We start from the raw sequence: 13,530 nt of genomic DNA, 5'->3' as shown, positions 1-13,530 counted from the left end.
ATTTTTCTTTTTATCTCAATCCCTTTGTTTCTTCGGTTTTGACCAAAAATCCAGTGGCTGCAGCGTCTCTTGCCCGGGGGGGCCACATACTTTCTCTCTTCGTTCACCTTCACTGATGAAAACGTTATAAGGGTCAGAATCCCATTTTGAAAACGATACAAGTGCAAAGGGGGAATAGTGCATGTCGTGTAAATTCACCTCTGGTAGTCTGAGCTGTAGGGAAATGAGAGCTCCAAACCTGGCTTTACTTTGACTGCTCTGTCTGCCTGTGTGCATCTGCCTGTGTGCGTCTGCCTGTGTGTGTGTGGAGAGGTTGTGTGTGTGTGTGTGTGTGTGTGTGTGTGTGTGTGTGTGTGTGTGTGTGTGTGTGTGTGTGTGTGTGTGTGTGTGTGTGTGTGTGTGTGTGTGTTGGTGTGGGTGTGTGTGTGGTTAGCAGTAGGGCGGTCAAGATGCTGGGTACCCCCAGCTGAACAGTCAGGTCTAATTAGTCTTGGTAAACCATGACCAATCCAGGCTATAGATAACATCTAAGGCAATTAATGAAGTGCTGGGCTGGAAGACTGAACAGCAGGCGGTTTTATTGTCTCCCTCACCCCATGCCTTCTTCCGTCACACACACACAAACATACATACACACACACACACTGCAGAAAACTACTTTCAGGTGCATGTTAGCGGACTTGTGTCTGTGTGTGAGAGTGTGGGTAGAAAACCATTTATATTTTTAATCTTTTATATCTGTTTCTCCAACACCGGTTTCTGCTCTTCTGTAATTGTTTAAACTTTAGTATCTGTTGTTTACAATACACAGTGGAATAAATAAGTGGGTGGGGAAAGGACTACCTCTGGACAACTGAGATATGTTTCATGCTTTCAAAGGTTGTGATTATAAGCAAAACAAAACATAATTTGTAGAATCTTGGAATCTTGTAACGCATGAAGGGGCTGATACAATCTAGGCTTTTACAAATAGTTTTTTTAAAACATATTTTAACTAGGGCTGGGCAACGATTAAAAGTTTTAATCGCGATTAATCGCATGATTTCCCTGATTAATCACGATTAATCGTATTTGTATACGCAAAATCCAATAATGAATTAAAAAGTAATGTATAGCGCAATTTTATTTTCAATGTTCTGCCATATGAACGAACGTGCCATAACATTTGTTGTGCAATCACTTTTAACATCAGCATTTAATACAGTAGCAGTTAAATAAAATATTCAGTGTAAATCTCAACTTAACAATGTTATCAAAGCAAATACAAAATTAAAGCTCAATGCCACTGCCAGGGCATTAAAGTTATCCTCTTCGTTATGAAAAATGTATACTCCTCCCTGCGTCTAACGTAGTCTGCCGAAGCCTCGCTCCACTCGCTGTTTCGTTGAGTGATTTGCTGATATCAACTGTGTGTTTTGCATTTAGGTGATATTTTAGACTGGAAGTGCTCCGGTGATAAGAAATTTCACCTTGGCAGTGGCTACAAATAACTTTGGTTCTGTTGACTCCGCCATCTGGAAGAACTTTAAAATGAAAATGGCCATGTAAAAGCTCCGTACCCTTATCCATGGTTGTTTATCCGCCAATTATTTTCTTTTTTCCGGTTAAGCAGCAGTCAGCAACAGACTTTCACAAAATAAAAACCTGACTTTCACAATAAAACAATAAACAATCAAACCTGAGTTAATGCGAGATAAAATAATTGTCTGAGTTAAATAAGTGATGAGTTAACTCGAAATTAACTAGTTAACTTGCCCAGCCCTATTTTTAACCCTTGCACAGGAAATAATCCATAGATGTTGATAACAAATTTGGTGCAGCTTGATTGTATTTCAGGGGACTGTTGGGCTTTGGTGGACGTATGTGCTCGCCTGAGTGCTATTCTAGTTTGGCTTAATCTTCAAAGGCAGACTTGTTAGCTGTTATTTGTCCCAGTCAAGTTAACGTCGTTATGAAGTCAATGGAGACTGGAATGAAGAAACATGAAAAGACTGACGTCAGTTCTTTGCTTGAACCAGTGATCTGAGCCAGGATTTTGAACGATTTCTAACAGTTCGAAGGCCTGTTGGCGCTCCTCTGGACAGTCACTGCTCCAAAAGAGGACTCTAGCAAAACAGTGACATTTTTATTGAAATATTATTTCAACAATACAAGAATTGATAAGCTGCTGACGACAAGCTATTGGTTAAATAGTCCCCTGACAATCAAAGCTGGCCCTGCCAACCCTAAGTGTCCTTTGTGCTAACTTATGCAGATTTGTTGACTTGAAGTACTCAAAACTATATATTTGGCATTGTATTTATTGTTGCCAGTTAGCATTAGCAGCTAGTCAGAGCTCAACCGCCATCTTGCTAAACCTAATAACAGAGAGAGATGACAGTCAAGCGAACGTTTGATTGTATATATCAAATCGATGGACTCTTCACTCTGTGGCTCCAACCAACAAAGACAAAACCCTTGCCAACCTTTTAGACATCAAATTCATCAAGTGTTTCACCTCTCGCCAATGAGTGGAGACCGGTTTTCAATGTTTGTTGACTCGGCAACAATTAACAGTTTTAACATTAAAACTTTGGAAATAAATGTTGATACATCCAGAAAATGTTTAAAAACTAGTTACCTTTCCGGTATCTGCAAGCTTTGGTTTGGCTGCATCCTCTTCATCCACCTTAAATAATTTTTCAACATTCACGTCCTTGTTGGGCTGCAATGGAATATTTATATTTTGTTAAGTTTACATTCATATTTTCATAGAATTTTCGGTTTCCAGATTCCTGTATAGATAGACTGCCAACATTCAGAGAAGAGCCCATCCACAGTGATAGCTTATCTTCTACTTGTGTGGATGAGTGCAGTTGACATTTAAACACATGTCACTGCTCTGAAAGGTGATTTGAAAAGATGAAGGTAGGTGATAAGACATCGTCACAGATGGTCAGGCAGTGATTGTCAAATTGGGAAATTGTGGATCCGTGCTCAAACAAAATGTGTTGCTAGTGACGAACGAAAACAACGTTGTGTGAAATGAAAAATAACTATGAATAACAGAGAAAGCATATCAATGGAGAGTCACATCAATTTGAGTGAGGAGTGGGCTAAGATAAAAAAATCCAATATATAAAGACGGAAGCAGCAGCAGCAGCAGCAGAAATAAACGTTGATGCATTTTGGTTAATGCAAAAATGTGGCTGTAGAATCAAGCAGTGTTTGCCATTTGTTATCTAGACTGTGGCGGCGCCCCATATTTTAATTTGTCCTGTCGTACTTCATAAAAAAACAAGATTTTTTGATAATTCTCAGAATTATACAATAACTTTGTTATCAATTGTATCTTGCTTTGTTCAGTGTTATTTGCAGTGCTATTTTTAGAGCAATCTGCCATGTCCTCGCTCTTAGGTTCAGGCTATAATCCATAAAGTTTTTACTGTTCACTGAGAAATTCAGAAATAGTTTGCAGCTGCAGTTGTGGACATACCTGCAAGTTCATGTAATAACTTTTCTTTCACTCTTTAATCTGTATACCTGTCATAAAAAGTCTGCTGAGCATGCCTGCGACATTCATGCGCTTGCCCCACGGCTACTGCCACTGATTGAATAAACAAATTCTGATGTGAGTATTTTATTTTGAGATGAATCTTTTAAAATCTCTTATTAAGTTTGACTTTCAACATATGCAGGTAACGGCAGCTATTAACAACCAAAACTCAAAGACTAACAGTAACAAAGATTACAAGTTCAGTCCATAACATATGTGGAATAAGTGTTATATATAATATAATGGATGGATAGATTTATAACAGATGTAAGATATGGGGATAAGGATGAGACAGACCAAAAGGTCAGAACATAAATTCAATAGACTGCAGAGATCTACATGTGTAGAGATTTATCTTATCAGTGTGAGGCACAGTGTGTGTTTGTGTGAGTGAGTGAGTGAGTGAGTGAGTGAGTGAGTGAGTGAGTGAGTGAGTGAGGCCTAGTGCTAGGGTGTCCTCACCGAATGTCCTCCACCAAACTGGGCAGGCAGCCTCCTGCCAGGCATCTTTGGTCTGCTCGTAGTGGGGTGAGAGAGCTTCCCTGAGGTAGACGACAGCTCATCAAAACTCATCAGATCTTCTGAGGACAGATAACAACAATAATAATTATACCTTTATTTGTATAGATGAGACAAATATGCAGACAAAAAATGAACAAGACATCTTTTTAGTGGAGCATTTCTGTCCTGAATGAAGGAAGAAACCACAGCATAATTGACATGTGGTCAAAAGACAGATTGAAGCAAGTGTGCCAATAATTTGCAAGGACATGTTCAGGAAGATAAAAAAGCCAGAGCACATACATTTTGAAGCGTTGCATTCGTTTTGCCTGAAAAAAATAAATAATGACTGAGGAAATATTGACACATAGAGCTGTTCAGGCTTGGACTCTGATCATGAGACAGAAGTTTGGTGGTGATAGGACAATGCACAGTGGAGTTATGACAACATCGTCGCCTTTAGCGAAGGATGATCCGCCGTACCACAATGTTTACACGGTTGGGGGAATTGTCCCAATTCTGAGAGAGAGAGAGAGACGTAACCTTTGCAAGACATAAAGATTCCTTTGATCTTTGACCACTGTCACTGCAGGTGTGGAGTTGTTTGTTTACGGCTCAACATCAAAGGATTCATGGTCTATGTATGTCCACGACAGAACATAGTGTTTTAATGGCGTGTAATCAAACTTTGGTGCCTCGCCAAGGTCACACCCTGTGACGAAAAATCGATATTTTAATAACTTTGTATCTCCATCTTGTTATGATGACACTCATCTCAATTTGAAGTTGATCTGATGAAAGCCCTGGTACAAGTACCTCAAAGTAAAAATGTGGAATATGACCAAAATGGCCACTAAATGCAAAATAGCAGACTCACTGTTGCGTATTTCCAATTGCACCAAGACTTTTTTGTTTGTCTGGTCATGATACACCTGTGTATCGATTTTTGTTAAGATCGGTCACTGTGAACACTTTCCGGGGGTCTCAAAAAGCCCTCAAAAAGCCAATTCATTTGCCTGAATAATAATCCTTACCATTTCAAACAAATGAAGGTGAGGATTCCTTTGTACTAATAGTTTTGGCTAAAACCAGCTGTGAGCATCCTCATTATCACCAAAACGCACAATAGAAATTAGTGTGATATGTGTTCAATAATTTAGTATGGCCATACAAATTGATATCGCTTCCCCAACCCTGACGGTGTATAAATGTACCTGCTTATGTATGGTAACTTAAAGTAAAGACAAAGTTTGTTTAGAAGAGTGAGTCACTCCCGCAGTGAAAAACTGCTACGTAACAGCACTTTGCACCTACCCAGTGTTAAACTGCCACCCTCAGAGAGCAGTGCCTGTGATTGCATTTGGTGTGATTGGATTTTCATGTTCCACGGTCCGCTGTATCAGACTGAGTTTTAGCAGTGCTATACCACCAACACAAGAAATCCTTCAGAAAACACACAACTCTCTAGTGAAATGCCTTCGGGTCAGCTCTATTCAATCTTTATCACGCATTTGATCTTTCTGGCAAGTACGTGGGGCAACGTCCCTTAAAGCTCCACATCGTCCTCCTAGTTTTCATTTGTTCTGAAGGATTTTGATTTTAATGTAGAGATTGATCTATGTTAATTTATGTAATAACTGATAGCTGCATACAAGAGCTTCGTTGACGGACTGATGTGAAGGACCTCTTATTAGAAAAAGTTAATGAGTGATATTTGCCTGTACGTCACGAGTGATTATGGATGTATTCTTCTTCACAGTATCTTAGATACCTAAAAACCTGTACGTCCTTATTCTGTTCAGGAGCTCTTTGGGTTTGATAGACGTTTTACATATTCAATCAAGTTTATCAGAGCATATATAGCTAGAAGATATTTTTAAAATTCTAACATAGGTATAAAATGTGCAAAACCTTGTTTTTAGTTTAAGTAATCTCATACACACCGACTTTAAAACATTAGAACCTGCATTTGCAATTAGCAAATTGCAAAATATAAATTGTCTTACTTTAATTCTATACTATGCCATTGAAATTAATATTAATCAATAACAGGCAGTTAAGCTAAGTGGTCTAGAGGAAAGTCACTGTCAAACTAAACAGGGAAATACAGAGAAATGCATGAGAGTTAAATAAAATTCATCTCTAATTTCTTCAGATCTATCTTACAGTCTCCTGCCTGTATAACATGAAAGTATCATATACTGACCAGCACTATGCCATGTTTTTGACATGTTAAATTGATCATAGATTAAAAACAATCAGTCTTTGCATTTTTACGAGAATCACCTCCTATCTTAGTTGTCACAGGGAACAACATTTGGGGAACTTAAGACACTGAATACATGTGGTCAAAAGACAGATTGACAAACTAACTTTACGCCTCAGACGTCTCAATTCATCCTGTGTCTTCCTCAAATAAAACAATCAAGACCCCTGCTATAAATCTGGCAAAACAAACTTCCTCATTATACAGGTATTTGACCGTACATACCCATATCCGAGGACTTGTCCCCCCAGTCTCCAGACAGCGTTTTCGGTTTGGTGGGCAATAATGGCTCAAAGTCGGACCTCGGTCGTATGGAAGGCACTTCTCCATTGTGCCTGCAGTGAAAAGGGGAAAAAGAAAAATAAATGGAAGAAAAATGTACAAGGAAGCAAATGCAAATTGCACAGCCTTTGTCCTACAAAGGCTGTGCAACATTCATTATATGTAGTAAGTATAATAGACCATGTCGTTTCTGTAGAACGCCATTTTCTATGATTACTAGGGATTTATACTAGTGCTGTATGGACTGAAAAGCACTGGTTATTTGTAGATAAAGATGTCAGCAGTGCTCTGAATGATGAACAAACACATAGAGGTAGAAGACTGAGAGACACAGGGATAATAGACTTACTTAAGGTTTGGCGAGGAAGTGAGAGGCTTGTCAGGCCTCTTTGGTGGGATGCTTCCCTGTCTGCCTTTCCCTGGGGGAGGGATCGGCTTCTTGGGCGGGACCACAGGCGCTGCGGGTTTGGATGGTTTGTGATCTGGCGTTGGTTTGTCCACTATAACAGAGAAAGAAGGAGTTGAGGGGAGAGTTGTAAAGGGGTTAGGAGAAAAAATGAAAAATAATAATAATAATTTTTTTTAAAGTATAGAAAGAAAGAGAAACTTTTAGAGGCTAGTCTGAATTTTTTTGATATAATATTCCTTAACAAGGAGTCATTTAAACTTCCAAAGTTGAATTTCACCTTTCACCATACTACAAACAGTTATTGAGAGTAACTGAAATAAATCATTTAATTCTGAGTCACTAAAAGTCAATTTCTTCCCAGTTTACATGATGATATTTTGTTCCATTGTTCCATCTATTTTGTTCCATCTGCAGTTGATGAAGAAAACAATGATTTACTTCTCAGAGATCTAAAAATGATGAAAACTGCACCACAGCAGTAAGACTATAAGACAACCCTGAAACTTCTCATCTGCCTGTAAACCAGTTCACCCACAGCCTGGCTTTGTGTCAACAGATAACCTGAATTCTAATATGGTTAACTAAGAGACAGAAAAGTGTCTTAAAAGTGATTTAACAGAACAGGGCTTTTGTTGGAGCTGGTGTAATGTAGACACAAGGCATCTTAAGTAAGGAGGAATTTAACAACAATGATGATTGTCATTTAATTCCCTTAATATTTCATTTGCAAAAAAAATATTTTGCAATCATAAGAAATCTTGAAATACATACTGTACGTTAGGGGATTGATTACATAGCCTATAATTTAAACATCCTGCTAAGCTTCTGTGCCACTGAGACAAAAAAATAGCACTAGACACAAAAATCCTATCTGTGCTGGAGGAGACGGTCACTTTCCTCAAATCAATTCACGAAATGCAACGTTTTCTTCACATCTTCTACAGCTTCTCAATGGTAGTAGCTCTTCAACTTTAACTAGTTCCTGAAGTAGATAACATGTTTGGCTTCAAAACACTTAGGAGAATGGATACTGAAACACTGAAATCAGACGCTATCACATATGTATTTTCTACACCTTCTTCCCGCCAATCACTTGTGACGCCCACTGACCAAATCAACAAGACAAAACGGTCACACTTCACTATTCAGACCTTGTTTTGAATGGGAGGCTGAACGTTCCATTTTCCAAATAAGCAGCTTCAGTTTGATAAAAGACCAAAGTGGAGAGAAAAACTGTGTTTAGACTGCACCGGCGAGGTGGTGTTGTGGTCTCTCTGTGCTTCTACAGAAGGCAGTTGATTGTTGCTCTTGTATGCATCACTCTATTCGTTACTTACTGATTGTCATGTGGGTAAAAATAATTTAGAAAAGACAGAAGGGTGTTTAAATAACTCAACTTAAAAATATGATTTACTTTCCTATAGTTAACATGTATTTATTTATTTGTCCATATTATTTATAGTGTTTTACTAAAACATATTTGGATGATACAAAATATATAGGGTTAGGGTTAAGTTAATTAACAAAAATAAAATGGAAAAAGGCATATCTGTGGGAAACTTAAAAATATATCTATTAAGGCCAAAAAAAAAAAAATAATATAATCATTTAAAAACATAATAGTCAGCAAATGCCGTAATTAGCTATTCTTACAGAGCACAGCTGTAATGTGAAGTCTTCATGTTATCCCCGTTTATGTGCGGTTCCCTTTACATTGAACTTAAGTTAGTCCCGTTAGATCCTGTGGGACTCTAAGAAAAGATCTAACATCCCTGACGACACCCTGGAAGACAGAGAGAGCAAAGAGGAAGCAGAAACTGGCCTAATAAACAGGAATCCAGAGGCAGTGCAAAGCGAGGAGCCTGACCAAAATAAGCCTAATCACTTGAGTGAAGACATGACTGGGCACATGACATGTAGCTGCACATGTATCTACACATGTATCTGAACGTCCAAGGGTTAAAGCAGAGATGTAGAGAAAGACCAATATTTAACCCTGCAGTGACTGTGGTGAGGAGACAAGTTTCTACTTTAAATTCCATGAGAAGAAAAGAGATGCGCAACTGTGTAAAAGTGACAGAGCTACAAAAATGATTGTGAGGGAGAGCGAAAAAGATCATGCTGCCCATTTACCTCCATGTAAATGCCAGTGCACAGTTAAAGCTCGGGTTGGTAACACTGGAAAAGCTAGCAAGAGCAGGTTACACATTACATTTTGTTACTGATGCATCCCACCCCTCCCATCAGCCATCTCATTAAAGCTAAATCTCCAAAACACGCAGACACGCACTGCCTGACAATTGCTGGAAGCCGACCTGTCTTTGACTCGCTCACTAACTTCCTGCAAGCTCCAAAGACACCAGCTTTTTTATCTTTTGAAAAATAACATTGTTGTTTTTCTATACAAAATATAAATGGACCTATTTCACTGTTTGATTCAAATCATCAATCACCTAAGCATGTGATTGGGTCATTCAGTGACAACAACCTGCCTTTTAAAATACAGAAAATGAGAGCTGCACACTCACATGGCAGAGAGAGACACGCAGTGAGATCAGAGCTCTCTCACGTGAAGCTAAACACTAGTTATCAGGAGCTGATCAGTACATGAAGTATCTTAGTGGTTGTTTGATTCGCTCTAGAGTTTATGAGGCTGCGTTTGAACAGCGTGAAAATGACTTGTCTAAGTTTTGTTCTCAGTACAACACGTGATGTGACGCTCAGTCAGGACTCCGTGTTAAAACGAGCGGAGCGACCCGCAACACCATTGATTCATAACTCCACCCATGATCGTAAGTTTGTCACCTAAATCATCCCATTAAAAAATTGAACCAAAGAACATGAACTAGTTCATTGCCATCTGCATCAACTGAACTTTGAACTAGTTAATTTTACGTGTGAGCAGGCACAACACTGAGTATAACTATACATAAAACTTTCTAAGCTGTGTTATCAAATATGTTTTTTAGCTCCAGAATACATTTATTTGGTGGAAGAGGGGGCGAAATGGAAATAAAGCTTGCCGACCCCTGGGCTAGAGGTATAGGGAGAAGGGCAGAAATGGGATTGGGCCTTTATTAACTTGATGAACTCATTCACTGCTTTTTTTCATTTATATATATTCAATGCAGGAAGTTCATTTCCTAAATTAACTTTGTTCGACCCTTATGGTCAACATGTTTCAAATCAGACACTGATGTGATGTTTCTGCTCTAAATGCTGCATGAATGATATATGTGGAAGGGAGGCTTAGCATGCACTCGTTGCATACGTTGGAATAAACCCTTCGGGGATGAGTTAATGTCACTGACATTGCAGGAGCTGCAAGTAAAAAAGGACATAAGAAAAATAATCAAGAACGAGCACATCCATTTTGAAGCGTTGCATGCGTTTTGCCTGAAATAATAATAAAAACAAAGATTCCTTTGATATTTGACCGGCTCAGCATCAAAGGATTCATGGTCGATGTATCTAGGAAAATCGTGTTTTAATGGCCAGGACATCGTGTTTTCATGGCGTGTAATCAAACTTTGACGCCACGGTCACACCGTGTGACTAAAAAAAAATCCGTCAGTAAGTTTTTATCTCCATCTTGTTGTGATGACACTCATCTCAATTTGAAGTTGATCTGATGAAAACCCTGGTACAAGTGTATCAAAGTAAAAATGTGGAATATGGCCAAAATGGCCACTAAATGCAAAATAGCAGGCTTCCTGTTGTGTTTTTCCAATTGCAACCAAATACTTTTTTGTTTGTCTGGTCATGATACACCTGTATATCGATTTTTGTGAAGACCGGTCAATGTGAACACCTTCTGGGGGTCTCGGGGGGCACCGTTGAGCCATTTTGCGACGCCCATTGAAAATTCCTTCAGAATACGTAAATTTTCACCACTTACTAACTTTCTGCAAATTTTGGTAAGAAGTTGAGCATGTTAAAGCCCTCAAAAAGCCAATTCATTTGCCTGAAGAAGAAGAAGAAGAAGAAGAAGAAGAAGAAGAAGAAGAAGAAGAAGAAGAAGAAGAAGAAGAAGAAGAAGAAGAAGAAGAAGAAGAAGAACAAAGTAAAAATGCATAGTATGGCCAAAATGGCCACAAAATGCAAAATAGCAGGCTTCCTGTTGTGTTTTTCCAATTGCAACTAAATACTTTTTTGTTTGTCTGGTCATGATACACCTGTATATCGATTTTTGTGAAGACCGGTCAATGTGAACACCTTCTGGGGGTCTCGGGGGGCACCGTTGAGCCATTTTGCGACGCCCATTGAAAATTCCTTCAGAATACGTAAATTTTCACCACTTACTAACTTTCTGCAAATTTTGGTAAGAAGTTGAGCATGTTAAAGCCCTCAAAAAGCCAATTCATTTGCCTGAAGAAGAAGAAGAAGAAGAAGAAGAAGAAGAAGAAGAAGAAGAAGAAGAAGAAGAAGAAGAAGAAGAAGAAAGTAAAAATGCATAGTATGGCCAAAATGGCCACAAAATGCAAAATAGCAGGCTTCCTGTTGTGTTTTCCAATTGCACCTAAATACATTTTTTGTTTGTCTGGTCATGATACACCTGTGTGTCGAGTTTTGTGAAGATCGGTCAATGTGAACACGTTCCAGGGGTCTCGGGGGCACCGTTGAGCCATTTTGCGTTGCCCATTGAAAATTCCTTCAGAATATGTAAATTTTCACCACTTTCTAACTTTCTGCACATTTTGGTAAGAAGTTCAGCATGTTAAAGCCCTCAAAAAGCCAATTCATTTGCCTGAATAATAATAATAATAATAAAATAATAATAATAACTAGGAAGACTGAAATCAAAGGATTCATGGTCCATGGAACATCGTGTTTTAATGGCGTGTTATCAAACTTTGACGCCACGCCACGGTCATACCGTGTGATTAAAAAAAAATCCGTCAGTCAGTTTTTATCTCCATCTTGTTGTGATGACACTCACCTCAATTTGAAGTTGATCCGATGAAAACCCTGGTACAAGTGTATCAAAGAAAAAATGTGGAATATGGCCAAAATGGCCACTAAATGCAAAATAGCAGGCTTCCTGTTGTGTTTTTCCAATTGCACCAAGAGACTTTTTTGTTTGTCTGGTCATGATACACCTGTATATCGATTTTTGTGAAGATAGGTCAATGGGAACACCTTCCGGGGGTCTCGGGCTGTCTCGGGGGGCACCGTTGAGCCATTTTGCGACGCCCATTGAAAATTCCTTCAGAATACGTAAATTTTCACCACTTTCTAACTTTCTGCAAATTTTGGTAAGAAGTTGAGCATGATAAAGCCCTCAAAAAGCCAATTCATTTGCCTGAATAATAATAATAATAATAAATAAAAATATAAACGTAATAAACACATGTGATAGAACTTCAAATACAATATAAAATTTCTAGGGCTGCAAAGCAGCACTGAGTGGGCCCGAGCACATGCATTTTGAAGCGTTGCATGCTTTTTGCCCAGAGTTGCATGCGTTTTGCCTGAAAATAATTATAAAAACAGAGATTCCTTTGATATTTGACCGGCTCAGCATCAAAGGATTCATGGTCGCAGAACATCGTGTTTTAATGGCCAGAACATCATGTTTTCATGGCGTGTAATCAAACTTTGACGTCAAGCCACGGTCACACCGTGTCACTAAAAAATAATCTGTCAGTCAGTTTTTATCTCCATCTTGTTGTGATGACACTCATCTCAATTTGACGTTGATCCAATGAAAACCCTGGTACAAGTACATCAAAGTAAAAATGTGGAATATGGCCAAAATGGCCACTAAATGCAAGATAGCAGGCTTCCTGTTGTGTTTTTGCAATTGCACCTAAAGACTTTTTTGTTTGTCTGGTCATGATACACCTGTATATCGATTTTTGTGAAGACCGGTTTCTAACTTTCTGCAAATTTTGGTAAGAAGTTGAGCATGTTAAAGCCCTCAAAAAGCCAATTCATTTGCCTGAATAATAATAATAATAAATAATCCTTACAATAACAATAGGGACCTCCCTGATCCTTTGATCAGTGCTCGGGCCCTAATAATAATCCTTACAATTTCAATAGGGTCTCACCAGACACCTTTGATGTCTGTGCTCGGGCCCTAATTACATGCTTGACTGTCATTGTGCTTTAATAGCTGCTGGGCTGAGCCGCATATTAGCAAATTGCGAGGAGGGGAAGATGTTGTTCTGCTGCGATGAGGGGTGCACCCAGGGAAATGAAGATCATGTCTGGAGATTTAATCAATTTCCAATTACATGTACTATTCAGATAATGTGTCACAATGACATACATTGAGTCACTAATATGACTAAATAACTAAGGAGCCTCAGTGTACTTGTTTACTGTTGCTTTTGTCCTCATTGACATGTTATTTACACAGTGTTAAAATAGGGATACTAAATGTATAAACTTTGACAGAGCAGTTCAGCAAAATCAACATCACACATAACTAAGGGTAAAGATGTGACAACAATGCAGCAGTTTAGATCAAGTTCTTGTGAAACCCACACACGCACACATTGTACTCATTGACATAATGCATTCCCTCGGCCC

At 38.7% G+C, this 13,530-nt stretch overlaps 1 protein-coding gene across 4 annotated transcripts in view; it reads right to left on the bottom strand.

Moving 5' to 3' along the window:
• Positions 1-13,530, bottom strand: part of cd2ap (CD2-associated protein) — a 58,438-nt gene that overhangs the window by 10,072 nt on the left and 34,836 nt on the right. For 2 of the 4 annotated variants that reach the window (XM_061090962.1, XM_061090960.1), the window contains 4 exons: positions 6,934-7,084; positions 6,528-6,637; positions 3,998-4,116; positions 2,621-2,704 (listed from right to left, as the gene is read on the bottom strand). In XM_061090962.1, coding sequence (XP_060946945.1) covers positions 2,621-2,704; positions 3,998-4,116; positions 6,528-6,637; positions 6,934-7,084 — 464 coding nt within the window. The remainder of the gene's footprint in view (positions 1-2,620; positions 2,705-3,997; positions 4,117-6,527; positions 6,638-6,933; positions 7,085-13,530) is intronic. The other 2 variants (XM_061090961.1, XM_061090963.1) reach the window with 2 other exon arrangements.

Source organism: Limanda limanda, chromosome 18 (genome assembly GCF_963576545.1).
Source record: "Limanda limanda chromosome 18, fLimLim1.1, whole genome shotgun sequence".
NCBI classification, from domain to species: Eukaryota; Metazoa; Chordata; class Actinopteri; order Pleuronectiformes; family Pleuronectidae; genus Limanda; species Limanda limanda.
Note: the sequence above shows the minus strand (reverse complement) of the source record. Positions and strands in the feature narration are given on the sequence as shown.